The 25,544-nt window shown below is 40.5% G+C and overlaps 2 protein-coding genes across 3 annotated transcripts in view; both read left to right on the top strand.

Moving 5' to 3' along the window:
• tasor2 (transcription activation suppressor family member 2) overlaps positions 1–5,862 on the top strand; it is a 47,018-nt gene extending 41,156 nt beyond the window's left edge. For both annotated transcript variants that reach the window (XM_080762572.1, XM_080762571.1), the window contains exons 21-23: positions 1,276–1,381; positions 1,778–1,959; positions 4,597–5,862. In XM_080762572.1, the coding sequence (XP_080618698.1) occupies positions 1,276–1,381; positions 1,778–1,959; positions 4,597–4,694 (386 nt within the window). In that variant the 3' untranslated portion in view covers positions 4,695–5,862. The remainder of the gene's footprint in view (positions 1–1,275; positions 1,382–1,777; positions 1,960–4,596) is intronic.
• Positions 5,863–17,742: 11,880 nt separating this feature from the next.
• Positions 17,743–25,309, top strand: taf3 (TAF3 RNA polymerase II, TATA box binding protein (TBP)-associated facto). Its single transcript, XM_080760952.1, has 7 exons — positions 17,743–18,091; positions 18,693–18,935; positions 19,103–20,919; positions 21,021–21,103; positions 21,685–21,955; positions 22,834–22,940; positions 24,163–25,309. The coding sequence occupies exons 1-7, from the start codon at positions 17,926–17,928 to the stop codon at positions 24,275–24,277; spliced, it is 2,802 nt and encodes a 933-aa protein (XP_080617078.1). The 5' UTR covers positions 17,743–17,925; the 3' UTR covers positions 24,278–25,309.
• Positions 25,310–25,544: the final 235 nt, after the last annotated feature.

The raw sequence follows: 25,544 nt of genomic DNA, 5'->3' as shown, positions 1-25,544 counted from the left end.
AAGCGTTCGCCGACGCCTTCCCGACCGTTTCTGAATATCTAGCAGGGTTGATATTTGGCTCTCTCCGATTGGACATCATACAGTATGAACTGGGTTGTGACCCGAGAAGGCCATATTACAGCCAAAGCGCACAGGACAGCTGTACTCACTCACTGTCTGTCTTGTCTGTCTGTCTTTATCGATAGATGATCAGATGATAATATATATAACCTTTATTCCGTGGGTAAATCCCTGTGTCGTACATATTGGTAGCTATATTGTGTGTGTGTGTGTGTGTGTGTGTGTGTGTGTGTGTGTGTCACGCACAGAGAGAGACAGTTATTTAATGAAAATCAAGATTTAACGTCCTGTCTCACTATAGCGCACGTAGGCTATAGAGCGCCGCAGTCCCTCCCCCTTTCAGAAAAACGAGTGGCCCAGGAAATCAAAACCCAATGCATTCTCCCATAGGCACTTATTTATTTAAAGACGGTTACGACGGTATAAGACGAAAAACAAAACAAATAGTGTTGTCTCCTGACTTTCTTTTCTTCTTTCTAATGATTTGATCGGCCCAAAACATTGTGTTCATTGTCATGATTTGTCACAATCCGAGTTGGCTTTGTCCGCGGCGTAACCGTCTTTAAATAAATTAAATAAATAAGTGCCTATGGGAGAATGCATTGGGTTTCCATTTCCTGGGCCACTCGTTTTTCTGAAAGGGGGAGGGACTGCGGCGCTCTATATGCTATCACAAACATTTCGACCCTGTGTAGCCTGGCTATCCCTGTGTGTGTGGCGTGCACGGGGAGAGAGAGAAAGATGCGTCCTGTGACGGTCTCACAGGGTATCACTGTACCCTGTACCTGTACCCTGTAAATGAATTGGAATAAAAAACAAATTATCACATCTTGGTGAACTCTTGCAGTGTGTGATGCCTAGTCCGCTTAACAATCGTTTAGTGTGAAAGATATATTGATAAAACTCCTACAGTCTGTAGGGGCCATAATGCCATGTGTTCTCACATGAGAAGTTTCACAAAAGTGAAGACAATGATGGGTGGGGAAATGGGGCATGCCTTTATGCCACCAAGCTGGAGGGCGTGGTCAAGGCTCCCATTGGTCCCAAAGCGAGTCAATCAGTTGCCTGTGAGTGCATGATATAATGCTTCTGTGATTATGCTGAAGTCACAATCTCCTAAAGCAAGTTTCCTCACTTGTTTATTTAATTCACCGGGGTTTCCTTCGTAACCTATAATTTTTCATGGTGCTAAACCTGGTCTGATCTTTTTTTAAGGCAATGTGAAAAGTCTATTGCAAGCGTTAGAGGACCTAAGTAAGAAGGGGAAATGGAAGTGGATGCTACACTACAGAGACAGCCGTCAGCTAAAAGAAGAAGCACGGTACACTTAAACTCTATTGCCTCACTTTAGTATACCAAATGTTTGTTCTACATTTTTGTTTAACCCATTTTGGGGCGGGAACCCCTTTTGGTGTTAGCATTATGTTATGCTTTAGCTATTGAAAAATAGATCTACAAGCTCATAGCGCGTGCTACGAGCTTGTAGGTCTGCTATTTTAAAATCGAAAAACGACTGACATAGAAACATAGCTTTTTCAGAAAACTGTCAGGATGTAGAAGACATTTTTAGAATCTGATCTCAGGTCAAAATGGATTAATTCCTTAAATAATTCAGAATTGATGCATAGATTGTTTGATCAAACAATACATCAGTTTACTAAGCTGTAGGGAGCCAAAAGGCAAGCTAATATGATTAAATTGCTATTTCTTTCTGCAGGTTGAGTGCAGAAGCAAAGGAGAAAAAATACTTGATCGACTGCTGCCAAGAATCTGGAATGGTGGAGGTGTTGCCCTACCACGAGTGTGACCATGTGTCACAGGAAGAACCTAACTACCTCAGTTGTTTGAGTAATTTACAGGTCCAGAATATATCGGCACGCTTCCCTGTTTTCATAACAGGTATGACATTAATGTACTAATATATAGAGTATTGTGTGTGTGTGTGTGTGTGTGTGTGTGTGTGTGTGTGTGTGTGTGTGTGTGTGTGTGTGTGTGTGTGTGTGTGTGTGTGCGCGTGCCTGCGCCTGCCTTGTGGGTGAGATTTGTTCCAAAACATGATGTGACGTCCTGCAACTTATTTCAATATCTGTCCTGTGACTTTCACAAATATCTGTGAAGCCGAAAGATTGGCATTTGTTAGGGCCGATTCATACTCCTATTTTAGATAAATTATCACACAGATAATTGCAATTAACGATTTAATTGTGTTTCTGTTGACAACTGGAGCATATTATTTATTTTTATCCCACGATTTTTGTAATGCTTTTTTTTTCACCGAATGCCAATTGCCTAAACTGTGCCCAAAATACTGGGCACTACTCTCCCTCTGCCAACCTGGGGAGAGCAGATATAACAAATAACTTGAACATACACAGAGAACGACTGCACTACTACTATGTGCATGTACTATTATACTATATATACTTTTTTTTAAGTAAAAATACTGGAAATTGGTGATCTACAAAGCTTACAATGTGCCACTTCTTGATGCGTTGTAAGCTTGTAGATCTCCTAATTCGCCGTCATATACAAAAGGTTTAGAATACAAGGATTCAGGGAGAGACGGGATGCTGAGGGTGGAGAAGGGGGAAGATATACAACACAGGTCTCTGGACAAATTTTAACCAGAGACGTTGGAAGCCAAGTTCAGTATATATCGCTGAGTCTGGAAAAAAAGATATCACATCATTTTACTCATGGGCAGAGACATTTGGTAATAATATTTTAGAACAGTAAACTGCTTTAAAGGGTAAGACCACTTTTTGAGAAGTTTGGGTTGTTTTCTTACCTTATTATGGGCAAACTAGTCCATTCCATGAGTTATTTCGCTCCGTTGTGTTTATTAGCAATTTAAGAAATAAAAGGTCTCTCATTGACTTCCATTGTAACGGGAAAACGGCTCTCAAAGTCACTCTTAGCACATAATCCAACGCAACAAAAGCTGATTCTGACAGGAAAACTCATGCAGTTTTATTTTCGTCTTTTAAGATAGGTTTATAAAGTTACTATTTTAGTCGGAGATAGACTGAAGCAGTACTCTGGCGTCCCCAACTCTCGCGGGGACATATTGCGAGGTTCTGTTTGTAAACAAGTCTCCACGCTGTTTGAGATGACCCATGACTGGGTCAAATTGGCACATACCAGTTAATGGCCAAATATAGCCGATGTAGAAAAAGGAGGCTGTCAATGCCTAGTGGGTCAGTTTTGGCACATGCCAAGGTAGGACTGGAAGTACTTTGGTGCCATCAAGTGGTTTGGAGAATAAATGACATTCATTTGAAAAAGCAGGAAGTGGAGATGACAGCACATGGCTCTAGGCTGCCAGTGTAAGACTTACAGTCCAAATCTGAGATTAGTTGTGCTAAAATAAAAATACACACCAGCTAACTCGATGACTCAACTATAGAAATATTGAAGTAGATTACATTTGACCTTACTTTTGTCTGAGATATTTGGCAATGTCTGTTTGGGACAAATTTGACCCATCAGGCACTAGGACTACTGTCAGTAGGCAGTAGGACACAGCATCTCACAATAGAGATTGTAGTAACTGTAATAGTGGGATAGTGTAACAAGTCTAATTTTGTAATAGTGTAATAAATGCAATAGTGTAATACATGTAATAAGTGTAATAGTGTAATAGTGTAATAAGTGTAATAATTGTACTAGTGTACTAGTGTAATTGTGTAATTAGTAGCAGTAAGACGCGCAAACGCGGGAAGCGAACGCAGTTCGTACATATTTGGGTTTTGGACGTATAGCTGCTTTGGGGACTCCTTATATGGTTATGGCTGAGTCATGGTGACGTAATCACTCAGCTCCATATATGGGCACAAAAGCAGGACAGACAGACACACAGACATGATCTGCTAGGTAAGTGCTCACTGCGTTCGCAATAATAGTGTAATAACCCTAATAGCCTAATGTATCAAATTTGGCACATACCTACATTTATATCTATTGTTTGTGCTAAATTCAAATTGAGTATCTCAACTTAATATAGTATCTGATGGCAGAAACACAAAGATTTTTTTTTCATCATTAAAAATTAATTCCGTCCATAAGGGGTTAAGTGTCTTCTAAAGTGTCTCCCTCAAACACGTCCATTGTGTATGTTTTTAGTGACAAGCGGACGACCTCAAATCCATTTGTTTACATCCCCGTCGAGGCTCAACAGCATTCCAATAATACGCTTCAGGAGTGGTGTACAGTTTTGGTCCTATCAAATCGTTTTTTACTCAACGAGTAAACCCAAACCTCTCAAAGTGGTCTTACCCTTTAAGCTTGTCTTGCTTCAAGGGGCAACATTTGTGCGACTCTGCGAAATGTTGATTTCAAGGTAGTTAACTACTCCAGGATGTGCTTTCCTAAAAAAATATTTGTATTATATTTTCTATTTGGACAGATTCATTTCTAATTACTGCAGGTTCTAATTGGCGTTGAATTAAAACAAATGAGGCAACGCATTCAAAATCACATTGTTTTTATTCTTACAGATGCAACGCATTAAACATCACATTGTTTTTATTCTTACAGATGCAACGGTGGCCAATGTCTTTGGAAGAAATGGAATTTTATCCATGAATATAGATGCATTCCTGATCACTGCTCAAAGTGAATTTTATACTTTGTGATAAACGGGACGAATTGAAGAGCTATTTTGAATGCTACTTTGAAGCTTGGCTAAGTACATGGACATCCACTCAAAACAACATAACAAAAACTGCATAAACAACAAAACGGTTGGTTATTTCAAAATTCTACAGTCATTGTTTATTCTACAAAATGGTATAACTTATGCTTTTTTAACTTTTGTACCTGACTACCTAGATTTTTAGTTTGATATTTAAAGTTTAGTCATATTTATGTGTAAATGTATTTATGAACCATTTAATGGCTAGGCTAACAATGATACCAACATGCAGTTGGGTTTGTATATTTGATCTTATTTTTTTAGATTTATTTTTTTACTATTGCACTGCAAATTGTATATGGGGACCCATACACATTCAGTGCTTCTATCGTCATTGTTTGGCTGTTTTCTCAATTTTAAGAGATGTAAATATTGTCATTGTTCAGCTGTTTTAAATTGTCATTGTTCAGATGTGTTTTCATGATTAAGAGTAAAGATCAATCAAACTTCTAGTACCTGATTGAAATGTATACAATCTGTCTGAAATGCTTGTGTTTAGAGTTTGATATCAGTTCTTCAAATGTTAAAGGTCCTACAACATGTAGATGTATTGACATGTTTTTTGTTCTTGCTTAATGTAAATCGCTCTGGATTAAGAGCATCTGCTAAAGGCCTAAATTGTATATAACAAAATTGAATTGTAAAATTCAACTTTTCCAATGTTATTTATTTATTTTTCCTGCCCTACATGTCGTCTATCTCCACAAATACCATATTCTGAACAATCAGGCTTTCTCATCATATTTGGGTTTGTATGTACATTGTACATTGGTCTCAGAACAGGCCAACTGATTTTGGTGCTACTTTTGATGTCTGTATCTCCCTAGTTTGTATAATCCCTCCCCATCTTCAGTTACAAATTTGCATTTTGTCTTTGGAGACTGGGGGGGGGGGGGGGGGGGGGGGCCTTATAATGAGTCAAAGATGTGGGAGGGGAGTAGCTGGGATGAGGGTGTGGTGGAGAAAATAATTTGCATATACAGCGCCCCCACAACATCAGGACATTGTGGTACTGCAGCTAAACTGCTTTAGAAGCCAGACAGAAATGACATGGACGGGTTATATCAGAGTGGTGATTTACGCTCAAACCATTAGAAATATGTTTGAAGGAAAACTTGGCATTACTGTACATTTAAACAAAATGTCTGATGCCTGATTGTCAGATTTGTCCATATACAGGTATCTGAGTGGTTATTCTCAAATTTTACTCGTTTCAACGTTGCCCATGCTGTAAGTAAACGGCACCATGTCTAAAAAACAATTACTCCAAGATTTAGCCGCTCCTATGTCCAGCTTTGAGGGTTTGTGTAAAGTCTGTAAACACAAACATTGTCCTAACGCAAACATTGAGTGCCATTGATAATGAATGGCCAGCTTTGAGCGTTTGTCCCAACACAAACATTAAATGCCATTGATAATCAATGGCCAGCTTTGAGTGTTTGTTTAATTTTTTAATATATTGTTTATGTCCCTCAAACTTATTTCTAAATCACCACTCTGATAGTGATATTACCAGTCCATAAAGTTTCTACCTGGCTTCTGAAGCAGTTTTAGCTGCAGTACCACAATGTCCTGAGGTGGTGGGGGCTATGATATGTTTGATCTTTGAGTCATTATAATACTGATGCTAGATCCTCGATAATCCCAGGCTTTTTTCCATTCTATGCCAGTTTGGAAAATCAACAATGGCGGACATTGTAAACAAAGAGGGAATGCAAATTTTGAACTGAAGACTACTTATACAAAGTAGGGTGATACAGATGACATCACGCATACGACAAAATCAGTTGAGCTGTTCCCGAGAGCAATTTCCAGCAATAAAGCCCCTATAATATAGGGGCTTTATTGCTGGAAATTGCTCTCATATAGGGCCTATATGATGAGAAAGGGTAGCCTGATTGTGCCAAAATTGCGTATTTGCGGGGATAGAAAACACATACAATCAGGTGAGTTGGTGATCAGCAGAACAGGTGCTTTCGAAGGCATCGTAGTGTCACCCTTTACACACCTTTCCACTTCAACTCTTTGTGACTATGTCATTGTTGGCTGTATTATGAATGACAACACAGACAAAACTATGGCAAGATGAATCGGCAACATTTCCCAACACGTTTATTTCCCAACACATTTTTGTTCACAGCGTTTTCACATAGGTAAGTATAACCCCGCCTGGTTAAATCCCAGCCAATCAGTGATGGGGGGGCAGGGTTTGAAACAGTCATTAGGATTTGTTTTTACTGAGTGGCTCCAAATGGGCAAACCATATAGAACAGCGGTTTCCCACATACCCTCTAGGCTCTAACATAGCCTACATGTCAACATTGTTGCCCAGGTCAAATAATCTCACAAGGGGTTCATTTTAACCCTTTCTTACACCTATCCCCAAAACGAACCATAATAAGATGGATATAATAGAAATACCATAACTGTTGAAGTAAACAACATATAGGTACACATTTTTCTTTCTAATTTGGACCAAATTAATTCATTAAACTGGTAATACCCCAGGAGGGGTCCATTTTCACCCCCCTTATTTATTGTTTTCTAGTTTGGATTTTTGGCATCCGTAGGATCAGATTTTGATGATCCTAAGAAAAGACAATGGTCCAAACTTGTGTTTTATTTTCTCAATGTTTTATTACCCCTATGAGACTTGCGGAATTGCTGGTTGGAACACCGGTGAGACTGTCTTTCGGAGACTGTGGCACACTCACATTTAAAGATAGACCAAAGCTCAGGTTTCCAATGTGACCAACCTTGTCATGCCACCTTGTCGGGAAGGGGGTAAATACTAATGCATCTATAGGCCCCATACACTGGCTAGTGGCCACTGTACTGCTTGTATAGACCACTGTACTGCCTCTCAACTCAACACAAAATGTATTTAAAAAGCGCATTTAAAATGACCAGGTCACCAAAAGTGCTGTACAGGTTAAAATACAATTGAAATGGAAACAAACACAAAACATTAGTATCTGTAAAAGAAGATAATGGACTGCCAGGTTCAGCTGTCGCTAAAGACCACACAGAAGGAATTAATATTTAATACAAATTGACAAATTCCATTGACTGGGCAGCTCTGATGGGCTAGGAACAGCTTGCCCCAAGTGGGATGCAGTTGCTGCAAAGGCTTGATAGATGCAGTATAGTGGTCTACATATATGCACTACAGTTATCTATAAATATAGTACAGTGGTCTACCTATACACTACTGTGGTCTACAGATGCACTAAAAATGCAATAGAGTGGTCTAAAGATCATGACAGTTGTCTACAGGTGCACTACAGTGGTCTACAGATAGGGCTGTCAACACTCCTGAGTCTCCTGAATTTCGACCCCATCTCCTGCGGTGCTCCTGAATTGTCATTTATCCGTACTTTCTCCTGGATTGGGGGATATCCATGGCTTTGCATGGCAACCTGTGTCAGAATTAAACTGTGCATGTGCAGTCAATAGCCTTAAAACATTAAACAAGGAGCACAACATGACAGAGACACCTTGAAATGTAAATGTAACATAGAAGGAGAATCTTTATGCCTGCATCTTGAGCTCTTGAGTTAACCCTAACCTCAACAAATCTAAATAAGACTAAAAACCTAAAAGTTATGGTAAACTTAAACACTAAACCTAGTCTTAAAACAAATTATAAATCTATAAATCACAGTGAGCCGGCGCTAATATATTAAAGTCTAGGTGATGTAAAAGAAACGGTGCCAACACAAACATTAAACGCCATTAACAATAAAGAGACAATATGACGTAATGAGGCACATTATGACATACATTTATAGCACCTTTTTACATAGATTGTGCATTACATTCACCCATTCACACACAGCTGGCCGCAGAAACCATGCAAGGCATCAACCAGCACATCAGGAACAATTAGAAGTTCAGTGTCTTGCTCAAGGCCACTTCGATAACTCTGGGGGAGCCCGGGACATCCAAGAAACTTGATACTTGATTGTATGCTGTGCCTGTGTGAAGTTTTGGGTAGTTAGTTATAGCCATAGACATATAAAGGTAGACGCCCCTTTCGGCGCTGGAGCGTATGTGCTCAAGGCAAGAAATTCCAGAGATTCCTTGCAAAGCCCCGCGGAAGCATGATTGAACTGCAGCAGCCAATGAGGCATCTATTTTTGAGTGGTGCAACCACTCCAAGGAACAGCAATGTCCTTGTTCACCTATGTGTTCACCTATGTGTCCGCCTATGTATGTGACCATGAGCACCAATGTATGACTATTAGTACCACTAGGGGCGCTGTTGTGCCAGAAACAGAGAGAGATAGTGCTGCACGTGCTACACTGCTGCACTGTTGCCTGCTAATGAGAGAGAGAGAGAGAGAGAGGAGGGGGGGGGGGAGTTGCACCACTCAGTTCACACAGGTGTGCTTTTTTAAATATCTTTGGTTATAGCTATAGGCCTACTATCTGTTGTTTTGGGTAGAGCTGCACTGAGTACGAATACTTCATTAAGTACTTGCTGATACAGAGTGCCATGTATTATTTGTTTAATTTAACCCCTTTCTTCAATCTAGTTAATTGAAAACTGACATTTGAACAGCACAGCCAAAGTAAGGTGAAATAAAAAATAAACTTGATTGCTGTACAAGTACATAAGCAGAGTACTGGCGCTAATACCGATATCGTTGCAACCTTAGTTTTGTATAACTAACTTGGGGTGACTGTATTGGCATTTTTGTATTATTTTAGTTTATATGTGGTATTTTATGGTAGCCTTTGTGTAGGCTACTTCTGAGTAGTTTGGGGTAGACTCGAAAAAAGACTAGAAAAAAGTAGGCTCTACCCGGTAGAGCCTACTTTTTTTGGTTCTGGGTACTTTTGGTCAAGAGCCTACTGTAACTCCTGTTTCTGTTGTGATAAATAAACAAATGAAAAGTTTGTTTTTCTGAATTGAATGTATGAGGAGTCGGACCACAGACAAAAACATCAGCAGGGAACAGCATCAGGGACCCGTTATCAATGTGTTCAATTCATAAACTACATGGTGAAAGAAAATATATATGGTGTTAATTTTTTACTTTGAGTAATAGGCCTACTTAGGAATTATACGACGTAAAGTAAGGGTAACGCACTACTAACGCAGTGTGTCGTCAGGGACTGGATGGTGTGTGTGTGTGTGTGTGTGTGTGTGTGTGTGTGTGTGTGTGTGTGTGTGTGTGTGTGTGTGTGTGTGTGTGTGTGTCTGTGTGTGTCTGTGTGTGCGTGCGTGCGTGTGCAATAATCTAGTTAATTGAAAACTGTCATTTGAGCAGCAGTAAGGTCAGTAAGGTCAAATAAAAAATAAACTTGATTGCTAATGTACATAAGCAGAGTACTGGCACTAATACCGATATCGTTGCAACCCTAGTTTTGGATAACTAACTACTGGCATGTTTTGTGGTACCTTGGGGTGACTGTATTGGCATTTTTGTATTATTTGTTTGTGGTATTTGGGGTCTTTTATGGTACTGTGTACTGTACTGTACTGTACTGTACTGTACTGTACTGTACTGTACTGTACTGTACTGTACTGTACTGTGTAGGCTACTTCTGAGTAGTTTGGGGTAGAGCCTACTTTTTGTTGGTTCTGGGTACTTTTGGTCAAGAAACATTTTTCCCATAGAGATTTACAAAAATATTTATATCAATTATTTTAAGACTATAATCAAGCCATCCAGGATCCTGGTGAATCATGTCTATAAAACCTTTGATTCTGTGAGAGAGAAAAAAATGAATTATATGATATACTACATTTCATAAATACCCATTGTTTAGCGTTTTTTCTAGGTTTAAAATAATTGATATATATTTTTGTAAATGTTACAAAAGGCTATTACTGCAATAACAGAAAAAATCAATTAGTATGTTATGTGATGGGTTATAATAATTATTCATTATTTTATGACATACAAACTTATCATGTCATACTTGTATGCAAGTAATACTTGTTATAGTCTTGGTTGCCACTGCTCTGCATGGGACTTTCCACTTGTTTAACCAGAGATCAGGAAGTGTCAAAACAAGGAAGGAACTGTTAACTTCTGCACTGTTGCAAGTAATCAAGTACCAACCACAACCAACTGTCTAACACACTGGTTCTCAGCCTTTGGGTCTGGTAGGGCGTTGGTAGGGCATCGAGTACCAACCACAACCAACTGTCTAACACACTGGTTCTCAGCCTTTGGGTCTGGTAGGGCGTTGGTAGGGCATTCCACATTTTAGTGGCATAAGAGAGAAATTAATTTAACCCCTTGTTTGAGCCGAATCTGGGTTGAACGTGGTTTGTCGAACTCCCTCTGGTTGTGATCATGGACTTCGTTGACAGGTACATGGGTATCTTAGTGGTGTAGTGAATCTTGTAGACCAGGTCCATTGCAAGTTGCTCTGTCATCAACCCTAAGCCATACTTCCAACCTATCGAAATCAGCAGGGGTAGAATGGGTTCTGGGAGTAAGGCCAAGTAGTAGTAGCCTGACCAGTTTGTTTTGGGATGTCTGGAGCCTTGTTTTAGGGCCTTTGAGCTGCTGTTGTAGAGGGCTCCTGTTAGGGTCTTCAAAGTATTTTTGCTGACCAGTGGACCAGTGTACAGGAATCTTGTTCTTTGGTTGACTTTTTTGATTACATTGGTAGCTATTTTATCACAGGAAAGATTTGCCTCCAGGATGGAACCTAATTCCGTCTTTTCTTGTGATTACATTGTTGCCCACTTTAACTGAGATGCCATCGGCCATGCTGAGATTTATATTTGATCCAAAGAGAATGGATTCATTTTATCCCAGGTGTAATGATACTTTATCAGCAAGCCAGGTGCAGATGCTACCGAGTGCAGATCTGAGGGCCTTTTCAAACTGCAAATTGTCCCTGTTCGAGGCCAGCAGGGCAGAGTCATCCACAAACGGGAACAAATCGCAGTCAGCACAAGCTGATGTCATGTCGTTTACATATAGGTATACAGTACAGTAGTGATTACTGCATCACTACTGTAAAGACTGGTCAAACATTGGCCATAATACAATATATATATATATATATATATATATATATATATATATATATATATAAAATAGACGATCTGCAAGCTATGTAGATGTTATGTTACAATATTGCAGATCCGCTATTTTCACAATTTTTATCTGTGGAACAGAATCAAACCAAATGCCTCAAGTCCTACATTCTAAGGTCACATTCACACCAGAATGCTATACTACCTGCTGCGCATTGTCTGGCAGGTGTAAAGGCTCATTCGAATCCTAATGCGCATCAACGAAGCGCATTCTAGTTTACCAAAAACTGGGGGTTTCACTTCGCTTCAAAGTGCAGCAGAGTGCGGATCACAGCAGGTGTGAATGCAATCGCATTAAATATAGGGGATGAATATGCCATTGTGGGATGAAGAAGTTTGTATTTGGCACACAAGAAGGAAGGAGAAGGCATTATTACGCAGTAACACGTAAAGATGTCCCGTGGACAGATGTGGTCTAATGAAGAGATAGAAACACTTATTACAATAATATGGCCATAGGCTTATGCTGAAGGTTACACACAAGAACAATGCAGTGTACAGGATAGCGAGAGAATGGAGGTGATTGGTTTCCATCGCACATTTGTTGCATGTCACATAAAGAGTTTGCGCTCGGACCAGGAATCCTGACAGGCGGTTTCGCTGATCTGGAGCCAGATAAAAGTGTTATGTGTGTTTGTGTAGACAGTTGAGTAGGCTACTCCTATTAACCTAGAAGGGGAAAAAACGAACTCTCTCAATACAAAAATGCAGATTACCGGGTGCACGGCTCACGAAGAATCACTGTTAAAGACAGAGATAGCCAGCACTCCAAAGTCCATTAACGGTACATTTATTGCATATTGTGCAGCACGAACAATCGCAACACGTATTGTGATTGTGATTGTCTGTGATTGTCTTTGGAGTGCTGGCTATCTCTGTCTTTAACAGTACTCCTATTAACCTACCAGGTTTATTTATAGGCTTTAGTAGGCTAGCCGCTACTTTACAAAGTTGTAGTGATCCGTTCTTGCACACGCACACACAGACACACACAACGTCCAGACCCCGACGACACACTGCGTTACCCTTACTTTATGTCGTATAATAAGTATTACTTTTCACTGTGTAGTTTATGAATTGAACACATTGATAACGGGTCCCTGATGCTGTTCCCTGCTGAGGTTTGACACAGCCAGTGTGAAGGAAAACGCAACAAATTAAATATGCAAGAATGATGCAATTTCTCCGCTTATTCGTATCGAGTCTACCGAAGTAGAGGTGAGAAACCTAAGTGAGCAACTTAAGTGTTCAGGGAGGGGGTTAATTAAGGGTAGAGATGTACTGATACAACGTGCATATCGGTCGATACTGAGTACCGATCCGATAACATTGTGTAATTGAAAAACAATCTAGTTATAGGACAGTGGTTCTCAAACTGGGGGTCCAATAGGACTTTTCTGTTTGGATGTATGGGCTGTCAAGGCCAGAAAGTAGATTTTTGCCACTCAGTAGGCATTCCCGCATAACTTCCGAGTATGATGATGATGTCACGCGCATATACCCTCTATGTGTTAAATGATGTATCGTATCAGCACAGACTGGAGTACTCACAGATACCGATATCAGCATTTTAGGGAATATGTGCATATTTTCTGATGTCTCAGTGGTTCTCAACCAGTGATCCTTGAGGGGGTTCCTGGTCCCTTGCAGCTTTGTAACCAAATTGACCTTTATAGATCTTTAACTCTCAAGAGTTACATTATTGTCAAATTATTGTTAAACATCTACATTACTGCAACAATCTACACAATTAGAGCATGTATAACAATTGTTGTTTTGGTCGACATTTGCCTGTTATCTCTGCTATGGTACCAAAATCAATACAGCATGGAATTGTGGACATCTTGTCCAATGATAACAAAATATTATTCAGTTGGTCTGCAAGACTAAATCTCATTAAATGGTGGTCCGTGGCTCAAATGCAGAATAGTACATAATGGGCCTCTATATGAAGAAGGTTGAAAACCACTGTGCTATCAGAACAACTCTATAATTATGGGGAGGTGATGGGTCAGTGTTTGTGATGAGGACCCAACACACCAACCAGGCTACTACTACTAAAGGTGACAGAGGAGGGGATGGATGTGAACATGCACAGTACATCATTATCAGACTTAATTTTATCCTTCAACTTCTTGTTTATGTCCCCAAATGACTGGACATACAGGTATTGTAGCAATTGTTGAAATATTAGACCTGAATTGTCAAATGTTTAAGCATGTTCTAATCATGTATACATTACTTATTTAAATTTGTTTAACATTTTGGACAAAATGGCCAATTTTACATTGAGGTGCCCATATGTCCCTATAGTGCCCACTGCCCACCTATTCCGTTACTTTTCAGCGCTATAAGACCCACATGTGCAAAATAGTAAATAGGCCACATATAGTATGTAGTTGCCTATAGTCAATGGGTTCTTGTTTATTCTTATTCTATTGGAGAATTGTGTTTTTGAACTGAAAATGTTTTGAGATGTTTAAAGAGAAACAAAATCTATATTTATTGAGCTCAAATGTTTTATTTTTGGTAAGATTTTCAATGTTTTGTTGTGTAATAAAGTAATGCAAAAGGATTCAGATAAGATTACAATTATTGTTTGGGATTACTTACGTTTTATTACACACGTATACGTTTCAATGTAGTAATCTGACCCAACTCAACATTGTCACAAAGCACACATTTCACCATGTACGATGCTTTTTTTTCCATCCTGGTATCGTACCCACTGACCTAGGTTCCCAGTTCCCACAGCCATATGTGAAACCTGTCAAACTAGACAACGCCCTTAAACTTGATAAACAGGTAAATGCGGTAGTCAGCTCAAGTCTTTATCACCTAAGGGTATACTGGATAAAATCAAGTCTGTGCTATCCTTTAGCGATTTTGAGCGGGTTATCCATGCCTTTATTTCTACGCGGTTGGACTACTGTAATGCACTTTATGTTGGTTTAAATCAAGCCTCCCTTGCTCGACTCCAGCTAGTCCAGAACTCGGCCGCACGTCTACTCACAGGTACTCGCAGACGTGAGCATATCACACCTGTTTTGGCCTCCCTTCACTGGCTCCCTGTCCGCTTTAGAGTTGAAATTAGAATTATTTTGTTTGTCTTTAAATCTATTAAAGGACCACTTCACCACTTTTCAACCTATCTTTATATAATAGGGCCTCACTAATAATCATGATAAAATGGCACGATTCTTTTCTACTCAGTCTGTGTCTCATAGGAGGGCTGTGGGCAGTTTAGAAACCGTCTTCCAGTGACATCATCATTAGGCAGATTATTTTTTAAACAAGATTTTCTTTACAAAAATGTTTAGATTTTCATTATTGTGAGAATGATGGCTTCCATTTTCGCATTGCAACTTTTCAGGATTAGAAAGCCTACAGTTTTTATTAGCTTGTATTCCCCATCGATGATGTCACTGGAAGACGGTTTCTGAACTGCCCACAGCCCTCCTATGAGACACAGACAGAGTAGAATTTTTTTTTCATGATTATTAGTGAGGACCTATTATATGAAGATAGGTTGAAAAGTGGTGAAGTGGTCCTTTAATGGTCTGGCTCCTCTATATCTGTCTGACCTTATTGAGGTCTATACTCCTCCAAGGTCACTGCGGTCTGAGGGCCAGCTTAATCTCAGGGTCACAAAGAAGACCTGCTTGAAGTCCAGAGGTGAAAGAGCCTTTTTTGTAGCCCCCAAATTATGGAAAGCACTCCCCTCCCACGTCAAATTGGCCCCTTCCATCGAGACTTTAAAATCTTGCCTAAAGACCCACCTTTATACCTTGGCTTTTAACCCCCTTTGAGTTCCTTCGGTCCTTGTATATGTTTTGTTTCACTGTGATGCTGTTGCTTTTCTGTGATGTGTCTCAGTTGTTTTCACTGTTTGTACTTTGTATTTCTCGCTGTTGTCGTTCTGTGTGTTAGCTATAGTGTATTTGTTTTTATTTTCTCCTGTACAGCACTTTGTAATGTAAACCCTGAGTTTTGAAACGTGCTATATAAATAAAGTGGATTGGATTGGATTAATGTATTATAAGGCAGTTGCTTTAAGGGAATAAAACGCAGGCTATACAATAACCACATGGTCAACATGCACATTCACGGCCATGTGTTCAGGATGCCCAATGAAAGGTTACCCAAAATTGACTTGAGATGGAAAAAAAGAGAGGCAGACCAAAGAACACCTGGCGAAGGACAGTGATGATGGCACTGAAGGAGATGGGTCTTTCCTGGGACAAAGCACAGGCCAAAGCAGGAGACAGCAGGGTTCAGTGGCAGTGCATGACTGCAGGCTTATGGACGAGGAGAGGTAAGTAAGTTACAACTAGCCAGTAGCCACGTACATGACTGGAGGCAGGTAAGGAAATTCAATATTTGTCTATAGAGTCTCTAGACGTGTCGAACTCATTTTGGGGTGAGGGCCACATTGGTCAAAAGGTCACTTGATGTGGGCCAGAACCAGTTACGGACGCGCACTCACACACATTCACTTATACAGCATTGTTTTCAGTCTGTTTTCTCAGTCACTGCTATATACAGTATGTGTATATAATGAAGACTATAGCTACTTTAATTATTAACAAACAATGCAATATATGCCCCAATATAATGTTTGAAAGGCAATTCAGGCAATTAACTCAGTTTAGTGTAAAAAGAAAAATGGCAACTAAAAAACACAGTGAAGCAGCTTTATGCTTCTACGGGCCAAAATCCCACTATACCTTTGACAGGCAGCCTCTGTAGACATTTTTAAAGCACAGCTCAAGAGATACTTCTACACTCTTGCTTTTAGTTGAGCTTTTACTGATATTATTTTAATGTTTTATGCCTTTGCTTTTCTTTTTTTCCTCTATTGCTCTGTAAAGCACTTTGAGCTGCATTTAATATCATGAAAGGTGATATACAAATATAGTTGTATTATTATATTATTAGGCTGTTAAATAAAATACATCAAATATATCAAATAGGCCTAGTGGCCTACATCAACCCCAGAGCCATCTGGGCTCTGATCAACCCTATGGCCTAAATATAAACCATAATATAAGCATAAACCATAAAGTGAGTGATGTGGCCATCTAGTGGCCGCATTTAAAAGTGTTAGCCCAAACCACTCAAAGAGGAAGTTTGCTGTCCAAACATGGATGTGTTTCGAGAACGAATCCAGGAACAACAACAAAAGTGTCCCTCATATTTTGAGAATATATCGTAGAGTTCCGAGCAGCTTTCTCGAGCAAAATGTCTGGGTTGGATACCATCATTTTATTTGAACCAGGCTAAAACAGGAAGGTACAAAAGAACAGCCTAATATACATACAAATAAACATGTGTTGCTGCGCCAGCACGTAAGTAACGAATGTGATTCACTTAATGCATGATCATCCCACCCAGCGGCGTCGATATGGCTGGTCCGGCCTAGTGCTCCGAGCCTCCGGTTAAATCTGTGATGTGGTCGCATTCATTTGTTTTGGTCTGGTACTTTCTTTCTCTTGTCGATGCGGATCGACTGCGCACAGTGGTGGAAAGTAACTAATTACATAATTTACTCAAGTACTGTGTTAAGTACAATCAACGCGTTGTGAGCTTGTAGATCTGCTATTTTCAAATGATTCAAAAAAATACATTTTATACATTTGAAACCTGTGAAGTTGGACATTCTGCATAATGAGTAGTTTTACTTTTCGTACTTTAAAATATATTCTTTAAAGCCAATACTTTTGTACTTTTACGCAAGTACATTTTGAATTCCGGACATGTACTTGTAACAGAGTATTTCTACGTTAAATAAAACATTACAGTACTTTTTCCACCACTGCCTGCGCACTCTGTCGCAGTGAGGAACCTCTCGAACGCACACCGGGCCAGTGGTCTGGGTACATACTTTTGCGCATGCGCAGTGGACGCTCTGGGGATGGGTATGTCGACGGGAACTAAGATGGCGACTCTGGCAAAAGCGCCAATATATTTACTAAAATAGATGTCAAAAATCAAAACAACCGTCGTTTTTTTCCAGCCCCTCGCGGGTTTCAAGTCAACATGAAGACCGGGGACGTGTTTTGGAGCCGGGATTGACTGGAATCAGGACCGTAACTTTGTCGGCGATATGTGCGAGAGCTATGCCCGCTCGCTGCTGCGTGTTTCGGTGGCGCAGATCTGCCAGGCGCTGGGCTGGGATGCGGTTCAGGTCACCGCCTGCGATCTGCTGTCTGATGTTCTGCACCGATACATCCAGCAGCTGGCCAGGGGCTGCCATCGATACTCGGAGCTCTGTAAGTTGTGGGAACGTTCTTCTATCTCTGGATCACTGCGGCAAAGCGACTGTAAATACCAGACGATCACGTTGTTTTTAAACCGTAGCGGTCCCGCTCTGTGACGAGCGCCCCCTCAATGTACTCAACGTTAAGGCCTTGTGAAGTTGTGACTAGCAAAGGTTGGATGACAAAACGTACAGTATAGCTCGCTGGCTAAGTAGTTTTATATTATGATTATGTCATTTACTTTGCCACCTGTAGTTGACTAGAGAGAACAATCAGAATATTTAGTTGTTGTTTTTTTGGAGTGGACATCTATTTATATGTATCTTGTTTTAGAATTGTGCTGATTTCTGAACACCTTCACTCGTGTTGTCTGTGACTTCTCTCAGAGGTGTGTGTGTGTGTGTGTGTGTGTGTGGCGTTACAATACATTATCTCACCGCATCAATCATAAATATCAACACTTGCAGGATATCATGATGTACTTGGAGTGCAGCACTCTAGTGCCATCACAATTATAGTATGTTTAGCTAAGCAAAGAAACAGCTAACGTTTGGATCAAAGAAGGGCAAGTATGCTGGCATTTCAAGGCCATATTGTGATGCATTTGTTTCAGATGGACGTACAGACCCAGTGCTGGACGATGTTGGTCAGGCCTTCAGGCTGCTAGGGGTGAGTTTGAGTGAATTGGAAGACTATGTCCACAACCTGGAGCCTGTGGCCTTCGCCCATCAAACGGCACTCTTCCCTGTCAGCAAAAACAACGTCCTGCAATTCCCGCAGCCTGGAGCACGAGATGTAGAGGAGAGAAAGGACTACATTCCAGAGTATTTGCCACCCCTGGTCTCCTTACAAGAAGGTAGGTCTTAAAACTGCTAGGCAATACACAATGAGTATAAGTGATGTTGGCTGTGTGTGGACTGTGGAGTTGTGTGTTTACAGTTTACAGTGTTTACAGCCATAATGAACTGTATGACACTTAAAACTGAATATAGTTCTCACTCCTCTCTCCTTTCTGCTCTGTAGAAGAAGAGGAAGAAGAGGTCCTTCCAGACATGGGTACCTCTGCTGAAGCTATGCAGGTGCCACTAGAAGAAACTGATGAGGAAATGGAGGAAGATGAGGCTGTCAATGACGAGAACCACCCACTTAAGAGGCACCTGGACAGCCCTGATTCCGCTATAGGCATGATGCCCACTTCGAAGAGACCACGCATGCATCCTGGCCTCAGCCCCGAATGGGGGGTTGAGCCCAGGGAGCCCCTTACGTCCCTCAACCCACAACGTGTTCCACCAGGCATGCTAGCTTCTCAGGATAGCCTTGGCTCCCTATCACCTGAAACACCTTCTGGAACTCCATCCTTCAGACCTCAGCCAGTAGTACCTAGACATTCTGATCACAAGTCCCATGGCACTCCAGGAAGAAAGCCTAAGGTCTCCTCCCCTGGCAGACCACGGACTAAGTCTCCTAAAGGAGTCAGTGCTGGACATATGGGTGGCAGTCCCATCCGTTCTCCGAAGTCTTCTAAGGAGAGGAAAAAATCCCCAGGCAGGACCAAGAGTCCTAAAAGCCCCAAAAGCCCAAAGATGGGCTCTGCCAAGGTATCTCACCCCCAGGGAAAAGTGGATGGTTTGCATAAGTTGCCCCTGTCAGCGAGTGAGAGGATGGGGAAGGAGAACATCCATGTGCATCCAAGTGTGGATGACAAGGAGTTACCAGACACTCACTTCAGTAAACTTGAGCCTGACGATTCCGCAATTGATGACTCTATTGATGCTGTAATTGCCAGAGCATGTGCTGAGCGGGAGCCAGATCCGTTTGCTTTCTCCTCAGGCTCAGAGTCTGAGAGCAATGGATTTTCCAGTCCAAGAAGGCTCACCATCATGGAGCCCTCTACACCCAAACTAATGCTGGGACCCAGCAACTCTGGCAAAGACACATCAACGCCGCTTCATCTCAATGTAGGGCCAGGACTCTGGACAATGGATGACTCGATTAATGAGGTGATCCGTAAAGTCAATCAGGGGGGTCCATCTGCACCCCCCCAAAACCAAGGAGAGTATATGTCTTCAGGATCGGCTTCACCACCCACTCCTGAACCCCTTCTAAAGGTATTTGAGGAGAAAAACAGGACTGTTTCCCCAGCAGAAATCAAGAAGAAGCTGAAGAAGGAGCTCAAAACAAAATTGAAGAAGAAGGAGAAAGACAAGCCCAAGGACAAAGACCGGGACAAGGACAGGGGCAAGTTGAAAGAAAAGAATAAGGAAAAGAACAGGGACAAGAGCAAGGATTTCACTAAGGAGAGCAAAGTGCCATGGAAGGAGTTTGGTGCTAAGGACGATGAGCATTTCCGTCAGCGGGACTTTGTTGGGCCTGATGGGTCTGTGAAGGTGAAGTCCAAAGATGGAGATGGGTCTCGAAAGGAGAAGGAGAAACACAAAGACAAGAAGAAAGATAAAGAGAGAAGTAAAAAGGACAAAGAGAAACGGGACAAGAGTAAAGACAAGGGGAAAGACGACAGGTCAAAGCTGTCTGCTCTCACTCCCTTTGGCCTGGGCGACGTTCCACCCCTCTTCAGTCCTTCCACCTGCTTGCGAATCCCCTCCATGCTGCCTCCGCTGCCTCCAATCCTCCAGGAGAAGGAAGTGAAGATCAAGGAGAAGGACAAGAAGAAAGACAAGAAGGAGAAGAAAAAGAAGAAGGAGAAAGAGAAGGAAAAGGAGCGAGAGAAGGCAAAGGAGAAGGAGAGAGAGAAGGAAGAAAAGAGGAAGGAAAAAGAGAGGGAAAAGGAAAAGCGAGAAAAGGAGAAAGAGAAGGAAAAAGAGAGGATTCGCTTGGAAAAGGTAACTTACTTGTCCAATCTGTCTTTTATTATGTATCTGCAACAACTAGAGTCAGAGTTGTAAAAATGCAGAAATACATGTTACTTTACCTCTTTCCCCAGGTGAAGGTGGACACCCCAGTAGCTCTCCTGTCCCCAGTCATTCCCAGACTGACACTCAGAGTGGGAGCTGGCCAGGACAAAATGTAAGCATGTATACTTGCATCACTCCTATGCCACACAGTCAGGGTTTATTTCCCAATATAACTACTTACAGTAGGGATGCTACAGATTATATAGTTTATTTTTAGAAAGTACCAATCGGCAGCCGATTTCTCTGTGCGTCTCTACACAAAATATAGATTTTAAAAATTAACTTACAAGGTCACATGTTTCCACATCCATAGCAACATAAACAGAGGCAATACACTGCTCTGTTACAAAATAACAGATTATAAAATGCCTTGGTTAACCATTTAATATTGGACATGTAATAACTATTCTATAGCCTACTGTCCACAATATGTCTTGCATGGTTACCTGTCTATTTACAGTTATTGAATTTGTCATTTAGTCCTGTAGTTTTGACTGTCATACTGTACAGTGTGTTTTAAAACCTGTACTTTTGAATACCTGTGTACTCTTGTCCTGTAGTTTTGACTGTCATACTGTATGTGTTTTATAACCTGTAATTTTTAATACCTGTATACTCTTGCCATGACAAATATAGACATTCATAATTCATTGATCACTCCATTTTTACATTCTGGTGTTTTTCTCTTCCTAGTGTTATCAGCAAAGTGGTCCCAAACTCGGAGCCCAAAACACCAGTGCCCAAGATCTCTATGCCAAAATCCGGCCCTGGAAATCGTCCCCGGACACCACCACCACCACCAATCATTACCCCACCTGCCCCCTCTCTGCCACCGCCTGCCTCACCACTTCCCCCCTCTGCCCCACCTCCACCTATGCTTCCCCCTACATATCTGATGTCCCCTGCGGGCCCCCTCAAAACACCAGTACGCAGTGTTGTAACTGAGACGGTCAGTACCTATGTGGTAAGTTCTACCAATTGAAACCCTAACCTCATATTTTTTTACAATGATCAAAATGGAGATCATTACTATTAACTGTATTTTGGTGTCTACTTTGGTTGCAGTCAAAATCTATGTTTATCGTTCGTAAGTTTGATACTACAGAAGAATTGGTACAGTCGCATTAAAGGACTAAAATTTGGGCCTAATGAAAAGGAATAATCCAAAACAAGAACACTGGCTTTTATTGCATTATATTTTTCACAACTCAGTCGGTGTACCCTATGTGGTTTTTTAATGAGAGAAAGGTGACCTGTAACATTTGTTTGCCAGTTATATATAGCTGTCATAGGTCGTAAGCATTGGTTAAACTTGTGCATTGTCAGTGGAATCATTGCTAACTCACCCACATCACACAATACCCAGTGTGACTGTTTAGGCTCATCATATCTTGAAAGTCTCTGTACTGTACAGTAGTTATCAACTAAGCCTAAGCGCCCCAGTTTACACTGTCAAACTAGAGGCATCTGTCTTCAATATTTGTCAGAAACTCAGGGTGCACAGAATGTGGGATCTGTTAAATCACAACCAGACTGGTCAACCATGTCGCTGTCTGTCTCCGAATCTCTCTCACTCTTATCTATATGCGTCACTACTGCGTTCCACACCGCTGTGTGGAACAATACAGCTTGTCCATTACGATTTTTTTAAATTTCCCCAATGACTACAAAACTTCTATTATGAACTATTAGGCAATATAGTTGTATGGTTGCAGCCATGCACTATCACTATCACTGCATTTTTGCTTTTACAAAATGGGTTTACATCATAAATCTGCGTCCTGTTCATTTATCACTGAACATGCCATGTTATGTCATTTGTGATCCTTTTGTTCACCTTAGGTCCGAGATGAGTGGGGAAACCAGATCTGGATCTGTCCCGGCTGCAACAAGCCGGATGACGGCAGCCCCATGATAGGTTGTGATGACTGTGATGACTGGTACCATTGGTAAGGGTCATATCTCCAGCATAAAATAATAATAAGAGTCTGCACACTGTTAGACTTGCTCTCAGTTTATTAATTGTTTGAATCACCAATCATCTTCATCAGGATCATGTCTCCATCATTCCATGTAGCTGAGATGATAAGTTACTTCTCCGGTCCACTCATACCAGCTTATGTTTGTACATGGCCCTAGTTATTTGAGAAAAGATAGTTGACGTTATATGAAATAATTAATAAAGTAGTCTGAACAATTAGAACAAGGCAGTTTATAGCATACTTTAACCACATTAACTCTGGCCTATCTATTTTGGTCAAGTCATTATACTGTAGGTGAAACTAATGTTTTATTTACATTGGGAAAATGAGATGGTCAATCCTCCATTATAATTATCTCTAAGCTAGTTATTGTAAAAATAGATAGTTTGTGTCAGATTGTAACAGTATGGTCAATATTACAGTTAAGTTATAGACAGTGAAGGCAGAGATGAGGAGACATGGGAGACAGATGCATGAAATCTACAGAAATAAGAGGAAAATAATGCATGGATTCAGAAGTAGAACAGGAGTCAAGTGATGGAGATTCAGAGAAGACAGCCAAGAAAAACACACAAAAAAGCAGTGAGAGTGGAAAGTCAAAAGGAGCAGGTAAATACCAGCCCATTTAATGCCACTGTGAGTGGAAAATTAATACCAATTTGACTTCAAACCCAGTCACTGTCAAATGTCATCGGCCGTCTGTATCAGCCATAGCAATGCCCATGCAAGGCTGTCAGGGGTTGCTAGGTATTGAGGGTTTTTATACAAGCAAAGCGGTGTAACATGTGAATAAAACTACTGTAACTGGTACAAATGACCTGGTTAACATAATGTATATAATTTGGGCACCCATAACCCCCTCCATACTAATTGAAAGTTGGCAAACATGCACTGGCAGTGTTATGACTGATACAGATTTCTGGTGACATTTAACAATCACTGGATTTGATGTAAATTTGATCTTCAATCAAATCCAATCACAGTGGTAGTTAAAAGGTATTAGATTTAAAGTACTGATACGGTCGGATACCCTGTAAGTGAATCAGTTGACAACTGGTGTAATGTTTTTGAAAGAATGTAACTATTGCATATTTTAGACTAGTCACATTTGTTTTTTGTGTATTATTTGTAATGCTCTGTAATGTGTTTCTTCACTGGATGTAACTAACTAATTGTCTCTTGTGTTCAGGCCTTGTGTTGGGATGCTTACAGCCCCGCCGGAGGACCAGCAGTGGTTTTGCGTTAAATGTGCTGGCAAGAAGAAAGACAAAAAACATAAAAAAAGAAAACACAAAGTGCATTGAGAGACTATGCAAATTAAGCACATTTTGGACATTTATTTTTCTTTTCTTTTTTTTCCCTTTTCTTTTCTTTTTGGGGGTTGGGGCTTACTTAGCCATCTTGGGAACACTCCTGGCACTGCTGGAAAAAAAAGAAAAGAAGTTGAACTTTTGATTGACATTCACCATTGATGATTTTAGTGAATTAATTCATGTTAGAATGTTAGAAGAAACAAAACAAAAAACTCAACCAGCACATATCCATTCTCAGTTCTCCCATCCCCACTGCATCTGTAAATGGTTTCCCAGAGGCTTTTCTTATCTTCTGGAATGTTCAGATAATAGAGATGATAACTTCATCTTGGTTCTAAAAGATCACACTTCAGTATTGTTTGTCACAGGGTGAAGATAAAGAATACAGAGAAACCTTACATCTACTTAACGTTATTTCTGTTAAGTTTGTTTTGCCACAAAAGGAAAGGACACCTGTTAAACCTCTCCCCCATTTTCTGCAGTATCACTGAATGAATAATGTGTGTGTGTGTGTGTGTGTGTGTGTGTGTGCGCGTGTATGTGTATATAAAGAGGACCGCATTGTGCGTGTATAAATCTGTAAATACCAACTTTCAAGCCAAGTGCATTTCGTTCGTAGGGTTTCCGACTTGTTAAATCCATTTTCAGATATTGGTTTTTAACTTGAATGATTTTTCTGTAATTTCTGTATATTTTTTAAATTGGAAAGTTTGTATTTTTATTTTTCTTCATATGGATTTATCCCGGAGGTGTACTGTAGCTGTGCTTGTTGTAATGTAATTCATTTGCTGATTTCAATATTAAAGTGGAACAGTCTGTTGTATCTTCTCAGACAACACCTGAATCTCATTACATCACCTTACCATCCTAAATGATTATCTGTAAACACTCTGTATACTTTTTTTTCCCCCTGTGAAGTTGTCCTTCGTTCACATGCTTTTTATTTCTTTGCCTTTCCACACGTCTTTTTTTCTGTTTGTTTGGATGCATTGCATTTACTTCATAAAAATACAGTAATATTTTAACAAACCCAAGTTTCGGATATTGAATTATTTTCTTTGCTGTTTCAGGGTTGTGGACAAAGAAATATAACTATAATGTGCTCTCAGTAGGATAGTTGTCAATTTGAAGTTGTTGACAATGCCTTTCTCACAGATGCTACTAGAAGTTCTCTTGCAAAGTAACACTTGACAAATAGTCAAGCCTTAAAGACCAATTGCAACTACGATAATCTCAACATAAACCTTTCTTCCCCTCT

This window comes from Protomyctophum bolini (assembly GCF_963924005.1).
Source record: "Protomyctophum bolini genome assembly, chromosome: 4".
Classification (NCBI taxonomy): Eukaryota; Metazoa; Chordata; class Actinopteri; order Myctophiformes; family Myctophidae; genus Protomyctophum; species Protomyctophum bolini.
This window is presented reverse-complemented; position numbering and strand designations above follow the sequence as displayed.